At 42.2% G+C, this 24,082-nt stretch overlaps 1 protein-coding gene across 8 annotated transcripts in view; it reads right to left on the reverse strand.

Moving 5' to 3' along the window:
- Positions 1–24,082, reverse strand: part of Khc-73 (Kinesin heavy chain 73) — an 886,736-nt gene that overhangs the window by 431,058 nt on the left and 431,596 nt on the right. For all 8 annotated transcript variants that reach the window (XM_070083276.1, XM_070083279.1, XM_070083274.1 and 5 more), the window contains 2 exons: positions 23,505–23,741; positions 18,777–18,905 (listed from right to left, as the gene is read on the reverse strand). In XM_070083276.1, the coding sequence (XP_069939377.1) occupies positions 18,777–18,905; positions 23,505–23,741 (366 nt within the window). The remainder of the gene's footprint in view (positions 1–18,776; positions 18,906–23,504; positions 23,742–24,082) is intronic.

Raw genomic sequence — 24,082 nt, forward strand, 5'->3', positions numbered from 1 at the left:
TTCTTCCTGAGAATTGTGCCAATGGCATTGCTTCCCAGAGGTGCTCCTAGCAAAACGCTATTTGTCGAGGCAATGACTGCTGCTCCTGGTAGTTTTGATCTCACTGTATTTATCACTTGTTGACTAACTGAGATGATTTCACATTTGGATGGATTCAGGACGAGACCCATTTCCTGTCCCCATGTCATTACCTGTGTAAGATCATCTAGGAGGGACTCCTTTGTACCTGCTAATGTGCCATCATCTAGGAACCAATGTTTAGCTCACTGGTCAGTCTGACTGTGATTTCCCTAACTGCTATACAGAAGAGAAATGGTGCTGCTAATACCACGTCTCTTTTCAGGAGATTAAATGTAGTCTTGAAATCTAATTTTACCACTGCATTGTCCTCAGACAGGTTGTTGATATACACCCTTGTTGCATGAACTGCTGCTTCACTTCCTTGAGAGACCCCAAAGCCAAGCTGGTTTGGATGAAGCATCATGGCTGCCTGTGCACGAATACTTTGGACAGCAGCTTTGGATACGAAGCAGCGTAACGTGTTGCCTATTGCAATTAGCCGAATTCCTCCATCCTTCTTTTTAAGTGCACAAAGTGTTGCACCAAAACAGAAAGGTCTAATTTCATCAGGAATCAGACCAGCCAAGGAATTGTTGATGAACTTTGTGATCTCTGAAAGCAGTTTCTCTGCAATTTCCCCAATAACTGGATTAACCATTTCTTTTAAATGCTGTGGCCTTATTCCAGTGTAACCCCCAGCAGAGCCAGATGGGAACGACATTATTGCTTTGTAAATGTCCGAGTCTTCCACAATCAATGGTTCTACGGTGGGGACAGAGGTGTTGGAACTGTTGGTGCCCCTGGTTTCCCTGGCAGGGTGCTTTCCTCTAAGTGCTTCAGCTGTGTCAGCATCCCTGGGAGTAACTGTATCTTCACTGGTAATAATTCTGATTGCCCCCATTTTTTTTTTTTTATTTTTTTTTTTTTTTTTTTTTTTACACAGGGTTTGACAAGGTTAAGGATCCCTAGTTTTATTGACAAGCTATTTACAGTTTAAGGATTCCTAACTTTATTGACAAGCTAAGAGCTGTTACCTACATCAGCTAATTTGAAAGCATTTTTATTGTTATGAGACATACAAGTAGGGAACAGGATGAAGTTGGAGCCATCTGTGGGCCAGCATTTTCATTTGATCAACTGACGTTATCTGGTTGACATCATTATGCTGTACGAATGTGTTCCATACTCGAGTCATCCTGGGTATATATGATCTCAGATGGAGTGATGTTCTGGAGAAGGGTACAGCCAGAGTGAAGTTGCTGCTTTCTGCCCGTCTTGTGGCATAAAAGCTCGTTTCATGCTGTCCTCGAAGTGGATCCAAATGTGGTACTTTGACAATATTGGCCTTATACATAAAAGTAAGGCCACCCACATCCCTCCTGTGTTGAATGCTCAGTTGAAATGACAGATCTATCCAGGATGGGTCCAGGCAAGAGATGAGACGTCTTGCTCTGTTCTCCACTCTGTCAAGCAGTCGCAGATGAGAGGGGGGGCAGGCAAACTAAGAAAGTGGAGCATACTCAAGGTGTGAGCGTACTTGTGCCTCGTACAGAATCTTGCAACCCCTACTGTCAAGCAGATGCGAGATACGGAGAAGTGCTGTAAGCTTCCTGGCTGCCTTGTTTGCTAGATTTACAACATGGTTCTTCATGGTTAGTTTGGAGTCAAATTTCACCCCAAGGATATCAACTTCTTCTCCAGGTGCCAACACCCTCTCATTCATCCTTACTACTGCACCAGCATTACCAGCATGGTGCCTAGAGATGATCATCATTTGTGTTTTCTCAGGTGCAAATGTTACTTGCCATCTATTTCCCCAAGCTGATATAGCTCTTAGCTGGTGATTGATGTAGCTTAGAGCAGCTGGCATTTCTTATCTTGGATGAGTGAATGTCAGTGTACAGTCATCTGCATATGTATGTGATTCTGGGATGAGATGAAGAAGGTCGTTGAAGTAGACATTCCATAACAATGGTCCCAGCACGCTTCCTTGTGGAACACTTGCCCCAATAGGATGTCTTGCTGATTCCGTTCCATTGAGAACTACACTTAGAGATCTACCATGAAGGTAATCACTGAGGAGACATTGTGTTGCCCTCTTCAATTTTCTTGCTCACCTGAACTCTGACTTCTTCACTGTCAGTGGAGTGAGTGGGGGTTCTGCCTCTCCCTTTTTTGTGTCGACGGGGAAGCCAAATGTGGTTATCAGCTCTAGGAAAATCTCTTAAGGATTTAATTATCATTGAGGCTAGCCTCTTTCCCCTTCTTTCCGGCACAGCTAAGCAGACAATGCCAAAAAGTAGCAAGTTGTGCCATGCCTTGATGGTTGGTGGAGCATTTAGGATAGTGGAACCATCATTTACTTTTTTCAGGAGGTCTGTAAGTTTCCCAGCTGCATGTGGATGGGCTGCTTTGGGAATATGTGTGAGTGTCCTGGTACCTGTTGCTTTAATTGTGTCCAGGATATTGTCTGATGAGATGAGATCTGTTGGAGTGGGTTTAGGTGCCTGAGGTGGCTCTGGATCATCACTTTCCACAGGAGGACATCGTGAACCAGGGCAACTACAGTGTTTGCAAAGGAAACCATTAGAGTTGAGACAACGAAGCTGTAAGCATGACTGACACTTGCCTCTCCTAGTATTGCCAGCCGTGCCATTTCCCTGGCTGCTTGCTTCCTCCTGGGTGGGTATGGTGCGTGGAAGGTAGTGAACTTGACTGTGGTGGCCTGGTGGAGTTTGAGAGGCTGGGAGGGGAAGGGGAAAACTTCCCCTGGGAATTGGGTGGGGGAGGCGCTGGTATTTGGGTGGGGGAGGCGCTGGTATTTAGGTGGGGGAGGCACAGGTTGTTGAGTGGGGTTATCCCGGGGAGTACAATACACATGGACTTGCACACTATATATTGTTTACACTGTCTTACCATACAAACAACATTATTTGTTTCCCATGTACACTCTGAATAATGTGGGTATGGGCACTGCTGAACCAATGTGTTCACTCACCATCTAGATACACACCGCGCCTCTTCCACCCACCCCCGTGGAGTGGGGGAGGATGCACTGACTGGTCACTCCCTCGTTAACATTAATCCCACATTGTTTTTCCATAACATATGCCTCTAAATAGTCCATGCATCGACACAATCATTTCTAAGTTAACTGGAAGCATGGTGCTGGAGATAGATGTTTTTATAAGAGCTTTTCGAGGTTTGTATGTACAAAAATCTTGGCCGGTACTCATACACACTGTAGGCCTTATTCTCCCCCACCTCCACTGGCCATCTTCCTCACTACCACCATTCACCAACATTCACAAACTGCACAACACTTCCACAATTTACATTGAAACGGTGCACTGAATGTCTTCTCGCTTCACTGGAATCTTCCCAGAGTATTCACAATAAGTCCTGTTCAGTCTTAACCCTTTGACTGTCGCAGCCGTATATATACATCTTACGAGCCACCATTTTTGACGTATATATACTCATAAATTCTAGCGGCTTCAAATCAAGCAGGAGAAAGCTGGTAGGCCCACATGTGAGAGAATGGGTCTGTGTGGTCAGTGTGCACCATATAAAAAAAATCCTGGAGCACGCAGTGCATAATGAGAAAAAAACTATGACCGTTTTTTTAATTAAAATGCCGAATTTGTGGTCTATTTTCGTATAGTATTTATGGTTGTATTCCCGTTTTCTTGGGCTCATTTGATAGAATGGAAAACATATTATAGAAATAGAGGTGATTATCATTGATTTTACTATAAAAAGAACCTGGAAATGGAGCTCAAAGTAGGGAAAATGTTTGATTTTTGCCAATGTTCAAAAGTAAACAAATGATGCCATTGTCCAATAAATGTCCAACTAGCCATTCTAATATGCAGTCATGAATGGGTTGATGTTATTTATACAATTATTACAGTATTGCAGTAGTCTGCATAATAGTAAATCTTCTATTATTTGTTTGAATAAAAATTCAAAATAGAAAGCAAGAGTAATATCAGAGGGGCCTGGAGACATGACTGATGAACAAAGAAAATGTTATTTTAGAGCCAGGAATGTCTGCATTGTTCATTTTGGACCTTATTTTGAAACTGTCATATTTTTTAATTTTCGTGAAATTGGCCAAATAGCAAATTTCTGACCATGTTATTGGGTAGTTGAAATCGGTAAATGGGCAGTTTCTTGTACTCAATCAATAGAAAAAATGGAGTTCTAAAGAAATAGCTGTGAGCTTGGTCGACTGGAACAATGGAATTAGCAGCAAATAGGGCTTGAAGTGGGTGAAATTGCCGATTTGTAAATATCGCTGAGGTCGCTAACTTCGCAAGAGCGTAATTCCGTCAGTTTTCCATCAATTTTGTGTTTTTGGTGTCATAAGAAAAAATAATTTTTTTTTTCTTTGGAAATTTTGCGACACCAGGATACACCTCAGGATTGGGGGTTGCAACAGTCAAGGGGTTAACCTGGTCAGCCTCCTTGATCTGGAGTTAAACGAATGGAATGTTATGAAATGTATCGTATGAACTCGTGGGATCATCCTCACTCACTGATAAACAAGTCTGACTCAAATCCAACCCCTCTCACTCATGTATGCATTTATCCAGCCTAAATTTGAAACTACCCAAGCCATAGTTTTTAGAACATAAGAAAGGAGGAACACTGCAATAGGCCTGTTGGCCCGTACTAGGCCAGTCCTTCACAAATCCAACCCACTAACAGCATAACTGCTATACCCAAGCAATAAGCTATGATAAACCTATTTACTCGTGTGCAAGACCGATTCAAACCCAACCCCTCTCACTAATGTATTTATCCAACCTAAATTTGAAACTACCCAATGTTTTAGCTTCGATCACCCTACTAGGCAGACCATTCCACTCATCAACTACCCCTATTACCAATAAACCATACCCCCGGCCGGGATTGAACCCGCGGTCATAGAGTCTCAAAACTCCAGCCCGTCGCGTTAGTGACGGTTTATTTGCAATCGTGTCATTACGATTTCTTAAGTCCTATTACCAATGTTCATTTATACATTTTATTAGTGCTTTACAATTATTTGGCATTCTTTTCTGCATGTAAATCTATATTTAAGCTAGGTAAGTGACCCCTGAAGTGACCTAGAGTCATAAAAACATAAGAAAGGAGGAACACTGCAGCAGGCCTGTTGGCCCATACTTGGCAGGTCCTTTACAATTCATCCCTCTAACAAAACATTTGCCCAACCCAATTTTCAATGCTACCCAAGAAATAAGCTCTGATGTGCAAGTCCCACTCAACTCCAACCCCTCCCACTCATGTACTTATCCAACCTAAATTTGAAACTACCCAAAGTCCGAGCCTCAATAACCCAACTCGGTAGACTGTTCCACTCATCAACTACCCTATTTCCTATGTCCTTTCTAAATCTAAACTTATCTAATTTAAATCCATTACTGCAGGTTCTCTCTTGGAGAGAACTTTCAGTTATTCTTCGATGAACTCCTGATGGAAATTATTGTCAGGGAAAGCAACACATACTATGAGTACACCATGCCAAATACAATTCTTTCACCAAGGTCACGGCTACACCAGTGGAAGGACACAACTGTGGCAGAGATGTACCTGTTCTTTGTCACAATAATGCTTATGCCACATGTGTATAACCACAATGTCACCACATACTGGTCGATGGAACGCCTGATTTCAACCCCAGGTTTTAGTGATATTATAGGAGTCAATCGTTTTTTGATACTGTTATGTATGTTACACTTTTCAGACAAAACCAGGCCTGACAGAAGCAACAGGTTATATAAGATCAGAAATGTGTTTATGTACCTGAAACAAAAGTGCTGTATGTATTTTTATCCCTTCAGGAAGCTTGTTATTGATGAATCTTTGATTTTGTTCAAAGGAAGACTCTCATTCAAGCAGTACATACCAAGCAAGAGGAAATACTTTGGTATAAAGTTATTTGTACTGTGTGATTGCAAAAGTGGTCTGGTTTTGGATATAATTGTGTACACTGGCAGTAATACATTGAGAGATACCAGGAAGTTATTGGGTATCTCTGGTGATGTGGTTAGAACAATGATGGAATCATATCTTAGTAAGGGGCATACATTATATACTGATAACTGGTACACAAGCCCCATACTCAGTGATTTCTTGCGAGTGAACATGACAGACGTGTGTGGCACAGTACGTACGTGGTAATCGTAAGCATATGCCAAGGTTCGACGCTGGGACTCGCAGAGGTGAGGTGCAGGCCTTTGCTGCCAATGACATCATGGCATTTCAGTGGCATGACAAACGTGATGTCACATTGTTGACATCAGTTCACCAAAATGAAATGGCAGACAGTGGCAGCCAGAATAGAGAGACCAATGAACCCATTCTAAAACCTGCAGCTGTCATGGACTACAATCTCAATATGCGCTATGCGCTTAGTGGACAAATGTGAAATGCAGACTGGGTTTGCTGATTGTGTACGCAAGAGTTATAAGTGGTACATAAATTTTTTTTTCCATCTTCTTGATATTTCCATGCTGAATACTTATAACATATACAAGTTGAAGACCAACAACAAACCAAAATATGGTGAATTTTGTTTGTCAGTCATCAAACAAATAACATTCAAGTACCAAGGAGCAACACCTGCAATAGACCAGAGCCCACGAAATTACCAACACATGCCATCTTGTTTGAGGCCTGGTGATCACTACCCCATATAAATGCCTCCTACTGCTTTCAAGAAAAGTGCTCAGAAGAGGTATTTTGTATGTGGACAAACCACAAAATGCCCACAAAAACGCAGACACACTCATTTTATGTGTGAGGAGTGTCAAGTACCACTCTGCATATACCCATGTTTCAAAGAGTTCCACAAGCTGCAGCAGTTCTAGGAAAGTCACGGGTGACATAACCTGATTCCTCGTTTTTTCTTCTTCTCCCTCTTCCCCTTTCCTTTTTCCTTTTTTTGTCTTTTTTGTCTTTCTTCTGTCGCGTGTTTCTGTTCCTTCATTATTTATTTCATCACTTCCCCTTCCCCCCACCTCTGTGCACTTGCTCTCCCTCTGTGGGCACCTAGCTCCCTTGCTGTGCTCCCTTTTCTTTATATTTGACTGGCTCCTCCTCCTTAGTTCCCCATTACTACCACCACCACTACTACTACTACCACCACCACTACCTTTTCTTGCCTATATATAGCCATCCTGCTCCACTTCTGATTAGTGTGACTTTGTAAATGGTCCAAGTCGGACCGAAAAATCGCCGTAAGCTCCTCTCTTCTATGTGCGGGTTATTTGTGTATAATTTCGCCCACTTTGAGCTCTATTTTGGGCCAATTCCATTGTTCCAGTCAATCAAACTCATAGCTATTTCACTAGTATTCATTCACTTTATCGATTGTGTACAGGAAATTGGTAATTTGGTCAATTACACACAAAATTAAAGGCCAATTTCAGAATTAGGTCCAGAATGAACAATGCAGACATTCCTGGCACTAAAATAACATTTTCTCTGTTCATCAGTCACGTCTCCAGGTCCCATTTATATTACGCTTGCTGTCCATTTTAAATTTTTATTCATATAAATAATAGAAGATTTACTGTTATGCAGACTACTGCATTATTGTAATAATTGTATACATATTATCAGCACATTCATGAATGTATATTAGACCCATCAATTGATGTGTATTGGACACACGATGTGATCTGTTTACTCTTGAACATCGGCAAAAATTGAACATTTCTGGTAACTTGAACTCAATTTCAAGCTACTCCCACTCTGGAAACCAATCGAAAACATCTCTATTTCTGTAATATAGCTTCCATTCTATTAAATGAGACCAAGAAAATGAGAATACAACCATAAAAACCATAAAAAAATACACAAAGTCGCTGTTTTAAACCAAAAACATGGTTTTCTCATTATGCACTGCATGCTGAAGGATTTTTTTTACATGGTGCACACTTACCACATAGTCCCATTTTCTTGTATCTAGGCCCACATTTACCGATCACAGCTTATCTGAGTTATATGAGCTCATGGCATCATATTACAGGACCGACACTGGCTTCAAAGCCGTGATATAACGGGACCGATACTGAAGGAGTTAAGACATAAAAATGTCTCGAGTGTTGCTGGGATGGAAGCCACCGGCAAATTTGAAAATCAAAATGTTTTCTGAAATTCTTGATATTTTTTGTACTTTTCACAGATAACAGGTTACACCTTTCAGACAATTGGTTCTGAAATCATGATACGAGAAAACAATCCTAGCAAATGTGCTTCTTATGGAAGTTTACTATAACATACTTATGGTGATATTAACAACATAACGTGTTTTCTCCCTGTTTGCCTGCGAACCTCTCTCCTCTTGTATTTTTGCCTCTGGTGCACTCAGTAGTACCCATTACTATATTTTGAGTCATATCTGCAATTACACAGCCTCTCCTCACTTAACGATGGAGTTCTGTTCCTAAGATCACGTAAGTAAATGAATTCGTCACAAAGCAAGGAGCATACTGTAATGGTAGTGGGATTGTGTCAACCATCACTGATATTGTTTTAATGTCACCTTTCCACCATTTATAACATTTTTAGTATATTTTTAAATGTTTATAGAGTAGTGTACTGTATATTATAATAAACAGAATAGAGGAAATCAGCTCTAATATACATTATTTAGGTATGCATACTGGTCAGAGAGCCCATTGTAAGTCTGAGTCATCAGTAAACAAGTACAGTGGACCCTCAATTAACGACATTAATCCATTCCAGAGAGCTTGTCTTTAACCGATTCTGTCATTATCCGAATTAATTTTCCCCATAAGAAATAATGGAAATCCAATTAATCCGTTCCAGACGAAGCGTGTGTAAAAATAATTTTTTACGTGAAATATACATTTCCCTACACAGAAAACAATGAGACATGCAGAATAAACAATACTAAAATGACACCTGCCTTTATCGAAGAGTAATGAGATGGGAGGAGAGGAGAGGCTGGAAGTGTACTATTGTATGGAAGGGGAATCCCCTTCCATAAAGACTTCAGGTACCAAGTCCTTTTCTGGGGTTACTTCCCTTCTTAGTTTTTTAATGCCGCTAGGACCAGCTTGAGAGTTACTGCACACCTGTGACACCAAATATCTGTCCAGAGAGCTCTGTTTCTGGCATCTCTTTAAAATTTCCATAAAATGGGACACAACATTGTCATTGTAGATGTTGCCAGCACGGCAACATAAAAGTTTGCACATAAGAAAGCAGGAACACTGCAGCAGGCCTGTTGGCCCATACTAGGCAGGTCCTTCACAAACCATCCCATTAACAGAATCATATTTGCCCAACCCAATTTTCAATGCTTCCCAAGCAATAAGCTTTGATAATTAAGAACATAAGAAAGGAGGAACACTGCAGCAGGCCTGTTGGCCCATACTAGGCAGGTCCTTTACAATTCATCCCACCAACAAAACATTTGCCCAACCCAACCCTCAATGCTACCCAAGAAATAAGCTCTGATGTGCAAGTCCCACTCAAATCCAACCTCTATCACTCATGTATTTATCCAACCTAAATTTGAAACTACCCAAAGTCCTAGCCTCAATAACCCAACTAGGTAGACTGTTCCACTCATCAACTACCCTATTTCCAAACCAATACTTTCCTATGTCCTTTCTAAATCTAAACTTATCTAATTTAAATCCATTACTGCGGGTTCTCTCTTGGAGAGATATCCTCAAGACCTTATTAATATCCCCTTTATTAATACCTATCTTCCACTTATACACTTCGATCATGTCTCCCCTCATTCTTCGTCTAACAAGTGAATGTAATTTAAGAGTCTTCAATCTTTCTTCATAAGGAAGATTTCTAATGCTATGTATTAATTTAGTCATCCTACGCTGAATGTTTTCTAACGAATTTATGTCCATTCTGTAATATGGAGACCAGAACTGAGCTGCATAATCTAGGTGAGGCCTTACTAATGATGTATAAAGCTGCAGTATGACCTCTGGACTTCTGTTGCTTACACTTCTTGATATAAATCCCAGTAATCTATTTGCCTTATTACGTATGCTTAGGCATTGCTGTCTTGGTTTAAGGTTGCTGCTTACCATAACCCCCAAGTCCTTTTCGCAATATGTATGGCTAAGTTCTACATTATTTAACTTATAAGTGCATGAGTTATGGACACTCCCGAGCTTCAGAACCTTGCATTTATCTACACTGAACTGCATCTGCCACTTTTCTGACCAAGAATAGAGTTTGTCTAAATCTTTCTGAAGTTCATTAACATCTACGTTTGAAGCAATTATCCTACCTATCTTTGTGTCATCAGCGAATTTGCTCATATCACTAGTAATTCTATCCACTCATGTGCAAGTCCCACTCAAATCAAATCATGTGTGTGGGGAAGTACCCAGGCTGGTATGTGGGGAAGTACCCTGGCTGGTATGAGGGGAAGTACCCTGGCTGGTGTATGGGGAAGTACACTAGCTGGTATGTGGGAAAGTACCCTGGCTGGTATGTGGGGAAGTACCCTGGCTGGTATGTGGGGAAGTACCCTGGTGGGTGTGTGGGGAAGTACCTGGCTGGTATGTAGGGAAGTACCCTGGCTGGTGTGTGGGGAAGTACCCTAGCTGGTATGTGGGGAAGTACCCTGGCTGGTATGTGGGGAAGTGGTATAAATCTTGGTAATAAATACCGACAAGTTGGTTTAGAAAGACACGTAAGCAAACACTATAACATATTTATTAGAAAACGTTTCGGTCCTGGGACCTTGATCACTTCTAACATACAGAGGTAGAAAGACATTATATATATAGGCGGAGATGAAATGTGACGCACGTGACCTGAGGAATGTCATAAGAACATAAGAATGGAGGAACACTGTAGAAGGACCTGCCTCGCATAGGCCAGTAGGCCTTCTACAGTGTTCCTCCATTCTTATGTTCTTATGACATTCCTCAGGTCACGTGCGTCACATCTCACTCTCCACCTATATATATAATGTCTTTCTACCTCTGTATGTTAGAAGTGATCAAGGTCCCAGGACCGAAACGTTTTCTAATAAATATGTTATAGTGTTTGCTTACGTGTCTTTCTAAACCAACATGTGGGGAAGTACCCTGGCTGGTATGTGGGGAAATACCCTGGTGGGTGTGTGGGGAAGTACCCTGGCTGGTATGTAGGGAAGTACCCTGGCTGGTGTGTGAGGAAGTACCCTGGCTGGTATGTAGGGAAGTACCCTGGCTGGTGTGTGGGAAGTACCCTGGCTGGTATGTGGGGTAGTACCCTGGCTGGTGTGTGGGGAAGTACCCTGGTTGGTATGTTGGGAATTACCCTGGCTGGTATGTGGGGAAGTACCCTGGCTGGTATGTGGGGAAGTACCCTGGCTGGTGTGTGGGGAAGTACCCTGGCTGGTATGTGGGGAAGTACCCTGGCTGGTGTGTGGGGAAGTACCCTAGCTGGTATGTGGGGAAGTACCCTGGCTGGTATGTGGGGAAGTACCCTGGCTGGTATGTGGGGAAGTACCCTGGCTGGTATGTGGGGAAGTACCCTGGTGGGTGTGTGGGGAAGTACCCTGGCTGGTATGTAGGGAAGTACCCTGGCTGGTGTGTGGGGAAGTACCCTAGCTGGTATGTGGGGAAGTACCCTGGCTGGTATGTGGAGAAGTACCCTGGCTGGTATGTGGGGAAGTACCCTGGTGGGTGTGTGGGGAAGTACCCTGGCTGGTATGTAGGGAAGTACCCTGGCTGGTGTGTGAGGAAGTACCCTGGCTGGTATGTAGGGAAGTACCCTGGCTGGTGTGTGGGGAAGTACCCTGGCTGGTATGTGGGGTAGTACCCTGGCTGGTGTGTGGGGAAGTACCCTGGTTGGTATGTTGGGAATTACCCTGGCTGGTATGTGGGGAAGTACCCTGGCTGGTATGTGGGGAAGTACCCTGGCTGGTGTGTGGGGAAGTACCCTGGCTGGTATGTGGGGAAGTACCCTGGCTGGTGTGTGGGGAAGTACCCTAGCTGGTATGTGGGGAAGTACCCTGGCTGGTATGTGGGGAAGTACCCTGGTGGGTGTGTGGGGAAGTACCCTGGCTGGTATGTGGGGAAGTACCCTGGTGGGTGTGTGGGGAAGTACCCTGGCTGGTATGTGGGGAAGTACCCTGGTGGGTGTGTGGGGAAGTACCCTGGCTGGTATGTGGGGAAGTACCCTGGTGGGTGTGTGGGGAAGTACCCTGGCTGGTATGTGGGGAAGTACCCTGGTGGGTGTGTGGGGAAGTACCCTGGCTGGTATGTAGGGAAGTACCCTGGCTGGTGTGTGGGGAAGTACCCTGGCTGGTATGTAGGGAAGTACCCTGGCTGGTGTGTGGGGAAGTACCCTGGCTGGTATGTGGGGTAGTACCCTGGCTGGTGTGTAGGGAAGTACCCTGGTTGGTATGTTGGGAATTACCCTAGCAGGTATGTGGGGAAGTACCCTGGCTGGTATGTGGGGAAGTACCCTGGCTGGTGTGTGGGGAAGTACCCTGGCTGATATGTAGGGAAGTACCCTAGCTGGTGTGTGGGGAAGTACCCTGGCTGGTATGTGGGGTATTACCCTGGCTGGTGTGTGGGGAAGTACCCTGGCTGGTATGTGGGGAAGTACCCTGGCTGGTGTGTGGGGAAGTACCCTGGTTGGTATGTTGGGAATTACCCTGGCTGGTATGTGGGGAAGTACCCTGGCTGGTATGTGGGGAAGTACCCTGGCTGGTGTGTGGGGAAGTACCCTGGCTGGTGTGTGGGGAAGTACCCTGGCTGGTGTGTGGGGAAGTACCCTAGCTGGTATGTGGGGAAGTACCCTGGCTGGTATGTGGGGAAGTACCCTGGCTGGTATGTGGGGAAGTACCCTGGTGGGTGTGTGGGGAAGTACCCTGGCTGGTATGTAGGGAAGTACCCTGGCTGGTGTGTGGGGAAGTACCCTAGCTGGTATGTGGGGAAGTACCCTGGCTGGTATGTGGGGAAGTACCCTGGTGGGTGTGTGGGGAAGTACCCTGGCTGGTATGTGGGGAAGTACCCTGGTGGGTGTGTGGGGAAGTACCCTGGCTGGTATGTAGGGAAGTACCCTGGCTGGTATGTGGGGAAGTACCCTGGCTGGTATGTAGGGAAGTACCCTGGCTGGTGTGTGGGGAAGTACCCTGGCTGGTATGTGGGGTAGTACCCTGGCTGGTGTGTAGGGAAGTACCCTGGTTGGTATGTTGGGAATTACCCTAGCGGGTATGTGGGGAAGTACCCTGGCTGGTATGTGGGGAAGTACCCTGGCTGGTGTGTGGGGAAGTACCCTGGCTGATATGTAGGGAAGTACCCTAGCTGGTGTGTGGGGAAGTACCCTAGCTGGTATGTGGGGTATTACCCTGGCTGGTGTGTGGGGAAGTACCCTGGCTGGTGTGTGGGGAAGTACCCTGGCTGGTATGTGGGGAAGTACCCTGGCTGGTGTGTGGGGAAGTACCCTAGCTGGTATGTGGGGAAGTACCCTGGCTGGTATGTGGGGAAGTACCCTTGTGGGTGTGTGGGGAAGTACCCTGGCTGGTATGTAGGGAAGTACCCTGGCTGGTGTGTGTGGGGAAGTACCCTGGCTGGTATGTGGGGTAGTACCCTGGCTGGTGTGTGGGGGAGTACCCTGGCTGGTGTACCACCATCACTACCACCCTCTGCCACCATTACTTTCGTATCTTTCTCACCCTCTTTACCAAAGGGCTGACACTAGAGGCTTTCTTTGGGCCCATGGTGGCTTATTTAGCAGTCACAAGCACTAAAAATAATGGAATACAAAATGTATCGCATGTACACGTGGAATCGTCCTCACTGGCTTGTAAACAATGGCACATTGGCTGTACATGGAGTGGCCAGGCCACTCAGGCCGCACAGACATGTTCGGGACGAATGACCTTAACCGAGTTCTTTGTCATTAACTGAGCCAATATTTTGACGCAAAAACGTATCATTATCTGATTTTTACGTTATCCAATGACATCGTTAACTGAGGGTCCACTGTATGTCGCTAAGTGAGGAGAGGCTGTATTTGATCATGGAAAAGGAAGACACTGCCATTAATGTTTGCTGATGTCTACACAACCAAGAGGGTGATTGTCAATAGTGTATTGCTGACACTGATGGTAATGTCCACACAAACATGAGGGCGGCATTCAATAGTATATTGCTGACATTGATGGTGGTCTACACAAAAGTGAGGATGGAAGTCAGTAGTGTACTGTTGACACTGATGGTAATGTCTACACAAGCATGAGGGTGGCAGTCAATAATATATTGCTGACACTGATGGCAGTCTACATAAACATGAGGGTGGCAGTCAGCAGTGTACTGCTGATACTGACAGTAATGTCTACACAAACATGAGGGTGACAGTCAGTAGCATATATCATCCCACTCTGCTTTGTGGTTCAAAGAAACATTTGCAGATTTTTCTTTAAGCCTTTTACTGTTTCCCAACTTAGATCTAAGTTATTGAGGTTGGTGTCACTCATGTAGATCTACATCTTAATCATAGTGCTCTTTAATATGCTGTTACTGGTAAATATGGTCCTAGACATGAAAGAATACATCTGTGTGGTGAGTGTTCATAGTACAAAAACCTGCCTCATGTGGTGCAGGATAGGAAAAGGAAACCTTCGACCTCATATTTGGGATAGAATAGCAACTTTGAGGTGTTTCATGGCATCAACTGATAGACTAGAAGACATACTACTAAAATGAAGATGATTTTGGTAACTTTCAGACAGCAAGCAGCCTGAAACAGGCCTCAAAGTAGTGAAAATATTTGATTTTTGGTAAATTTCCTGAGAAAGGTTATGGACACCTCCCCACTGGTCTGTTTCATAGTTTTTTGATAGATCTGCTTCAATTACTGAGACAGCCTAAACCATGACCAAACTTTTTTTATTATATTTTATTAGCTGAGAGAAAAAGGCAAATATCAATTTTTTTGTGTATACCTGGAGTATACCTGGAGGGTGTTCTGGGGGTCAATGTCCCCATGGCCTAGTCCATGACCAGGCCATATTTTGGACTGGTTAGACATTAGAATTTCTTAAATTTGATGTAAAATTGTCCAAGTTACCAATTTCTAGCACTTTATAGGGAGGCTGAAGAGCTCACCACTCTCAGTCTTGAGGAGCCCACCACTCCCAGTCTTGAGGAGTTCGCCACTCCCAGTCTTGAGGAGCTCACCTTTCCCAGTCTTGAGGAACTCATCGCTTCCAGTCTTGAGGAGCTCACCACTTCCAGTCTGGAAGAGCTTGCCACTGCCACAGTCTTAAGGAGCTTGCCACTCCCACAGTCTTGAGAAGCCTGCCACTCTCACAGTCTTGAGGAGCCTGCCACTCCCACAGTCTTGAGGAGCCTGCCACTCCCACAGTCTTGAGGAGCATGCCACTCCCACAGTCTTGAGGAGCTTGCCACTCCCACAGTCTTGAAGAGCCTGCCACTACCACAGTCTTGAGGAGCCTGCCACTCCCAGTCTTGAGGAGCCTGCCACTACCACAGTCTTGAGAAGCTTGCCACTCCCACAGTCTTGAGGAGCCTGCCACTCCCACAGTCTTGAGGAGCCTGCCACTACCACAGTCTTGAGGAGCCTGCCACTACCACAGTCTTGAGGAGCCTGCCACTCCCAGTCTTGAGGAGCTGGTCACTCCCACAGTCTTGAGGAGCTGGTCACTCCCACAGTCTTGAGGAGCTGGTCACTCCCACAGTCTTGAGGAGCCTGCCACTCCCACAGTCTTGAGGAGCCTGCCACTCCCACAGTCTTGAGGAGCCTGCCACTCCCACAGTCTTGAGGAGCCTGCCACTCCCACAGTCTTGAGGAGCCTGCCACTCCCACAGTCTTGAGGAGCCTGCCACTCCCACAGTCTTGAGGAGCCTGCCACTCCCACAGTCTTGAGAAGCTTGTCACTCCCACAGTGTAAAGTAAAAGGACACAAGTGTAACTAATGTGACATTTTATTGTGGCAACATTTTGCTCTCCATGCTTGACAAAGCTCCTGGAGAGTGAAAGGATGACACAATAAAATGTCACATTAGTTGCACTTGTGTCCTTTTACTTCACATATTGTCGGTAACTCTACCAAAATATATACACTCCCACAGTCTTGAGGAGCCTGCTACTACCAGTCTTGAGGAGCCTGCTACTACCACAGTCTTGAGGAGCCTGCTATTACCACAGTCTTGAGGAGCCTGCTACTACCACAGTCTTGAGGAGCCTGCTACTACCACAGTCTTGAGGAGCTTACCACTCCCGCAAACTTGAGGAGCCTGCCACTCATACAATCTTGAAGAGCCTGCCACTCCCACAGTCTTGAGGAGCCTGCCACTCCCACAGTCTTGAGGAGCTTGCCACTCCCACAGTCTTGAGGAGCTTGCCACTCCCCCAGTCTTGAGGAGCTTGTCACTCCAGCATACTAGTGAAGTAGGCAAAAATTGGATCAATTTGAGAAGAGGAATTGGCCTAAAATAGGCCTCAAAGTGGGTGAAAATGTTGATGTGTAAACTGCCTAGACTGCCAACTTCATGCCTGAGTAATTCCATAAGTTTCCATCAAATTTTGCATTTTTGGTGACATTACCTTCAAAAAAAATTCTCTACCATTTCTGAAGATAAAATTATTATTTTTTCCTTTTGAAAGATCTCAACACTCAGTACTTTTAATTTTGAGGGCCATGACAGTGAAAAGGTTAATCATGGGGTTTCCAGAAAAGTAATCCCAGTGAACACTGAGGCTATTCTCTCCAGAATTAGTTTCTTGTTGCATTTCTGATACTCTGTAGTTGTTTTCATGCTTATAAAGCTTTTGAGGGATTGTTCTTATTATTTCATGGGAATTATGAAAGGATCTGAGAAAACTGGTTTGCCAGACTCGAGTCCTGGAGGTAGGAAATATGCTCTAAAAGAGGTGTGGGGATATTGCAGTGTGGAAGGGCATATGAGCTGTAATGTCAGCATTCCAATGGCAAGACAGTGGTAGAATGAGTGATGGCAATAGTGTTTCTTCTGTCTCAGGTCACCTACCTCAGTGGGAGAATGCTGGCATGTTAAAAAAATTACATTCATTAGATGAGTATTATCATTTTGTGTACTTTCATTTTTTTTAACTTGCTGGCTATCTCCCACCAAGGCAGGGTGACCTAAAGAAGAAATATTTACACCATCATTCACACTATCACTTTCTTGCCAGAGGTGCATAGATACAACAGTTTAGATGTCACTCTACACAGCAAATATACCAAACCCCTCCTTTAACCCCTTCAGGGTCCAAGGCCCAAATCTGAAGTGGTGCCCCAGTGTCCAAGAATTTTCAAAAAAAAAAAATTTGTTATTTTTTCTTATGAAATGGTAGATAATCTTTTTGTGAAGGTAATAAAACAAAAAGTACGAAATTTGATGGAAAATTGACGAAATTATGCTCTCGCGAATTTTGATGTGTCAGCGATATTTATGAATCGGCAATTTTGCCGACTTTGACTCCCAGTTTAGGCCAATTACATTATTCCAGTCAACCAAATTCTTAGCTATTTCACTAGTATTACTTCTATTCTATCGATTGAGCACAAGAAATCGCCAAGTCAACTGTTTCAACTACAAAATAAAGTGATCGGAAATTGTTAATTTGGCCAATTTAACACAAAGTTCAAAATATTCCAATTTCAAAATGGGGTCCAGAAAAAACAATGTAGGTATTCCTGGAACTAAACTAACATTTCCTCTGTTCATTAGTTACGTTTTGAGGCTTTACAAATAAATTCCATTTTGATTTTTTATTCACATAATGAATTTTTATTCACACCAAAAAATAGAAGATTTACTGTTATGCAATACTGTAATAATTATATAAATATCATCACCATATTTGTGAATGTATATTAGACCCACCAGCTGGAGTGTATTAGATGTGTGAGGTCGTTTGTTTACTCTCGAATATCGGCAAAAATTTAACATTTCTGCTACTTTGAACTCAGTTTCAAGCCATTTCCAGTGCTAAAACCAATCAAAATCATCTCTATTTCTGTAATATGTCTTCCATTCTATCAAATGAGACCAAGAAATCGCAAATACAACTATAAAAAACATACAAAAAACACTGCTGCAAAGTCGCTGTTTTAATCGAAAAATCATGATTTCAGTTTTTTTCTCTCCTTATACACAGTGTGCTGCAGGATCTGTTTTATGTGGTGCACACATACCACATAGATGTATTCTCTCATATCTAGGCCCAAATGTACCACTCACAGTTTATCAGAGTGAGCTGAGCTCATGACGTAGATCTACGGTTTGGACCCTGAACGTAAAGCCGTAGATCTACGGGACGGACCCTGAAAGGGTTAAAGTGCAGGCATTGTACTTCCTACCTCCAGGACTCAAGTCCAGCTAACTGGTTTCCCTGAATTCCTTCACAATACATTTCCCTGCTCACACTTCAACAACTTGTCAAGTCCCAAAAACCATTCGTCTCCATTCACTCCTATCTAACACGCTTACACATGCCTGCTGTATGTCTAAGCCCCTTGCACACAAAACCTCCTTTACCCCTTGTTTATGTTCAAAATGCTGTGTATGCATTGGCACTCTACAAATCATAGTGTAATGCTTTTCAAAAAAATTATTCCAAAATGTAAATAAAGTTGTTTAGTCTTATAGACAAATTTTAAAATAAAAGCAAAAGCTAATAAAAAAGAGAGGAAATAAGTTAACACTTACTCTAACTGATACAGTGCTATTCTGAATATCATCTTCCTCTCTGCTGTGACCAGAATCACCAGATGATTCAGAAAGTGTGTCTGCAAATCTTTCTTGAGGAAACTGGCCAGATATTCGACTAATTTCAACCTGTAAAATAAGTTATTATACTCTAGTAACATAAATTAAATAAAACTGGCATACAATATTTTGTTATGCCAACATCAAATTTCATTTTCATACAGGGTTACCAATGATATGTAACACTTTTTGCATATAAAATGTGACCAATGTTCTAGCCATTGTTGAGGAGTGTGATATACAATTTTTATATAAAAGTGAATTAAGAAAATTGAAAGAACCACACCTGGGCTGTTTATTTCAGCATGATACAATGTTTGTACAGAGTCTGGTGACATTTAAGTGTATGCAGAAACCCCATTTTTATGCAGAGCATTTCAAGCAAACTTAAACCTAGCTTAAGACTAAAAGGGCAATTACTAATTGTTTGCTTGTATATACGGTCTCTAAGGGGACATGAACAATAAATTTGGGAATCATGATTCAATTCAATTCAATTCAAGTTTATTCTCTATAAAGGTTACAATGTGGGGTTTACAGGTTTTGGGTATTGTGTGGTTTACATGTTATAAAATACTAATTACAGAGGGGGGCCACTAGGACACCTAGCATGGCTAGGCATTTCGGGCAGACTTAGATTAATTCTTAACATTAAATCCTTACAGATTATGGTATTAAGGCTCAGTGACTACATCATAATTTGTAAGTTTAGCAATGTGAATGTTTTTGATTTGGCACAATACAAAGTGTCTATATTGGAGTATCATAGGCAAACTTATGACTAGTTAGGATTTATTATTTTAAGATTAAGATTAGTATTTCTGAGTTTATAGCCAGTGGGTGAGTGAGTGTAATTGTGAACCACCAGGTGGTTATCATGTAGTTAGTTGTCGGGGTGTATCAGGGAGATAAGATGTTTTCTAACTGTAGTTTTGAAAGTGATGAATGTGTCTGCAGTTCTAGAGTTTTCAGGTAGGGTGTTCCAGATTTTAGGTCCTTTGAAATACATTGAAATTTTGTAAAGGTTTAGTCAAACCCGGGGAATGTCATAGAGATGTTTGTGTCTGGTGTTATGCCTGTGGATCCTGTCACAACTATCAGAAAGCATTTTATGTCAAGGTTAATATTGGAATTTAAGGTCCTGTATATATAGATTGCACAGTAGTAAGTGTGGATGTTCTGAACAGGGAGTAAGTTTAGATCTATGAAGAGTGGGGGGCTGTGTTGCCAGGGATGGGATTTAGTGATTATTCTTACTGCGGCTTTTTGTTGGATTATTATTGGCTTTAGGTGTGTTGCTGCAGTTGAACCCCAAGCACAGATAGCATAGGTGAGGTATGGATATATAAGTGAATGGTATAGTGTGAGAAGGGCAGTTTGCGGCACGTAGTATCGTATCTTGGAGAGGATACCCACCGTTTTGGATACTTTTTTTGTTATGTGTTGGATATGGGTGCTGAAATTTAGGTTGTTGTCGAGGTATAGGCCAAGGAATTTGCCCTCATTATGTCTGGCAATTAGAGTGTTGTCGATCTTAATGTTAAGTTGCGCAACACCTGCTCTGCTACCAAACATAATATAGTAGGTTTTGTCAGTGTTTAGTGTAAGTTTATTGGCTGTCATCCAAGTCGATATTTTGAGCAGCTCCTCGTTAACAATGGTGTTGAGGGTGGCAAGATTAGGGTGGGAGATGACATAAGTCCTGTCGTCAGCAAAGAGAATGGGTTTCAGGTGTTGGGATATGTTTGGAAGATCATTGATGTAAATGAGGAAGAGCAGGGGTCCAAAGACACTTCCCTACGGAACTCCAGTATCAAGTGGCCATATTGATGAGGCTGTGTCTTTAATGGTGACATACTGATACCTATTAGAAAGGTAGGATTTAAAATATGCAAGAGCATGGCCTCTTATACCATAGTGGTCAAGTTTGTGGAGTAGGATGCCGTGGTCTACTGTGTCAAACGCTTTTCTTAGGTCAATAAAAATTCCTGGGGATATTCCTTATTTTCCAATGCTGTGTAAAGCAGGTCTAGCATTTTTATAATTACATCATTAGTGCTTTTATTTTTCCTGAATCCAAATTGGCAGTGGTTGAGTATGTTTTGTGATGTTATAAATGAATATAGTCTCCTGTGCACAAGTTTCTCAAAGATTTTGGATAGAAATGGTAAGTTTGATATTGCCTATAGTTGTTTACGTCTGTAGGGTCACCACCTTTATGTATTGGTGTAACCCTTGCTGTCTTGAGTAGTGTCGGGAAAGTGCTAGTTTCTAATAACTTGTTAAAAAGTAATATAATAGCATGCGAAAGGACATGGGCCGCTCGCTTGTACAATAATGGTGGGACGTGAGACAGATTCCCCGATTTATTTTTAAGTGACTTTGTGATCGCGGTGACTTCCGTGGGCTCAGTTGGTACAAGATAGAAAGAATTTGGGAAATTCCCATCTAGGTAGTCCCTGGCATGGGCATTGGTACGTGGGATTTTACTGGCGAGATTAGATCCTATGTTTGAGAAGAAGTCGTTTATCTTGTTAGCTGTATCAGTGGGATGCAGTGGTGTTTCATGAGGTTTAGTTAGAACAATATTCTTGTTTTTTTTCAGTTTGTGGGTCCCCAGAATCTGGGAAAGTGTTTTCCAGGTCTTTTTTATATCTCCTCTTGTGTCAGTGAATCTGCTGGAGTAGTACATTTGCTTGGCTTTCTTTATTAATTTGGTGAGAACTGTTGAATATTGTTTAAGAGTACCTTTGTGTATTAAGCCCTGTCTACATTGCTTTTCATATTGGTGTTTCTTATCAATGGATTTCAGAATACTGCTGGTTAGCCATGGGCAACCAAGCCGTTTATTCGTGATCTGTTTAGTTTTTATAAGACAATGTTTGTTGTATAGTCTTTGTTAAAAAAAATGTCTGTCCAATCATCAATACCATTGGCATTGGAGAATTCTGTAGGCCAGTCAACAGTCTCTAGGTCTGCTGTGAAATTCCTTATTGAGGCCTCATCATGGAGTCTAAATGAAATTTTGTTGCATTCGAGTGGTGGCTTACTAATGTTTGTTAAGAGGAAGGTTGGGTAGTGGTCAGTAGTGCTGTCTGTGATTATCCCTGATTTAAGGGGGGCTAGTATTGTTGGTATGAGAAGTGTGATGTTCATATTGTTGATGAAATCAATTACAGTCTGATCATCTGGTAGGCCAAGGTTGATATTGAAGTCTCCAGCTAAGAGAAGGTGGTGCTTGTTCATTTGTCTGTTTGTTATTAGTGACTTTAGATTCTCACTGAAGTTTGGGATGTTTGTGTGGGGTATCCGGTATATGGCACCGATTGTTATAGGCGTCTTGAGGTTTTTTACAGTAAAATTAGCAAAAATGTATTCTCCATATTCATCACTAAAGCAATTAGTGCTAATACAAGATAGATGGTTAGAGTAATAGATTGCAGTACCACCCCCAACTTGGTATGGTCTGCAGTTGTGGATTGCTGTGTATCCTGGTAGTGGGTAGATATCAATTGTGTCCTGTTTAAGCCAGGTCTCAGTAAGAATAATGCAGGAGAAGGATGTCTTTAGTGACTCAAGGAGTGCCAGGAGGTCATCATAGTGTTTGCTTAAGGACCTGATACTGTAGTTAAGAACTGATAGACTTTGAGCAATGTTCAGGATAGTGCTGGCTTGTGATGCTGTGTAATAAAGGCAGTTACTTTCCAATAAGTTTTGATTGTGTGCTAGATTATGGAGGTTTAGATCAGGGTCATCGTGATCATGGTAAACAATTATCATATTTAATTGTTAACTGTCCAAAAGCATCAAATCAAGACTCATAGCAACAAGTTATCAGGCAATTTAACATTTCAAAATTAATGAACTGTAAAATAAGTAAAAAAAAAAAAAAAAAAAAAAAAAAAATATTTTTCCCCTAGATGAATCCAGAGCTGAATGCCAATAATTGGGGTACAATACCAGCAGCACTCCTGGGCAGCTGAGTGAGAGGAAGTGTGCACACAAGTCACTCTCATGACAGCCAGGTGACATTCTTGACCAATTACAGTACTATTTATGTCTTGTGTACTAGGTGAACACTTTAAAAAAAAAAAAAAAAAAAAAAGGTGTTCACCTGGTCTTGTGTACCAGGTGAACACATCTAACTAAATTTGCTTTATTATATTCATCTTACTACTAGGATAACAAACTACACGTTTATAAAAACTGAAACTATTAGTGATACTAATAGGCTAGATTCCTCTGAAAGATCTATGAAACATCAAAAAAAGAAAAGAGAATATTAGGCCTACAACTACTATAACCTACAATACACCTCAAACTAGAGTGAAATAGCTATTAATATAGAATAGAATAGAATACAGAATGTAAGAATAAAATAATGGACAAACAACAGTATATTTGATACAGATAGACAAAATTTAGAAAAGCTATGCAAATGGTTTAAAAAATATTTTGTACTCAAAACCAGAGCTCATTGCAGCAAAGTGGGTCTGCAAGAAAATTGCAAGAGTACTGTATGATGGTGCTTGACAATATATCTGTTAATCCACCTCTTGACAAACTGACAGCACAATATTTGTACTGTATTTATGCCACAAAATTAAACATCCCTGACCCAATCAAGGGATCAAAGTGTTAGTTACATAAGTTTTATATTCCTATTACCTGCAGTCTGCCTGCCACTTCTCCTTGCTGAGAAATAATGGGCACGTGGTAATTTAGCCGTACATCATGAAATAAACAGTCAAGGAAAATATTGGCCACTCCAATAAGGTTATGATTTTCTTGGCTCTCATAAAATGGATCAGCATCTGGATGGGTAATTAGTGGGTTATTTTGCTGCTCATCGTACATTTCTCTCATGACAATCAACTTGTGCTCTAACTTCTCCATTGACCAAACCTGAAAAAAGCAAAGTGCAATTTTATTACTAAAAACTTTGTTATACACATCAATACACGTATGTCTTAAACCAGTGGTTCCCAAACTTTTTCAGCTTGTTACCCAATTTAACATGCCACATAAAGCATGTTACCCCTTTCACAAAATGTTGTTATTATTGATATATATGGCTAAATTAACCCTTTGAGGGTTTTCGTCGTACTAGTACGTCTTACGCGTAGGGGTTTTTGACGTACTAGTACTCATAAATTCTAGCGACCTCAAATCTAGTGGGAGAAAGCTGGTAGGCCTTCATATGAAAGAATGGGTCTATGTGGTCAGTGTGCACAGTCTAAAAAAAA

This window comes from Cherax quadricarinatus, chromosome 9 (assembly GCF_038502225.1).
Source record: "Cherax quadricarinatus isolate ZL_2023a chromosome 9, ASM3850222v1, whole genome shotgun sequence".
Lineage (NCBI taxonomy): Eukaryota > Metazoa > Arthropoda > Malacostraca > Decapoda > Parastacidae > Cherax > Cherax quadricarinatus.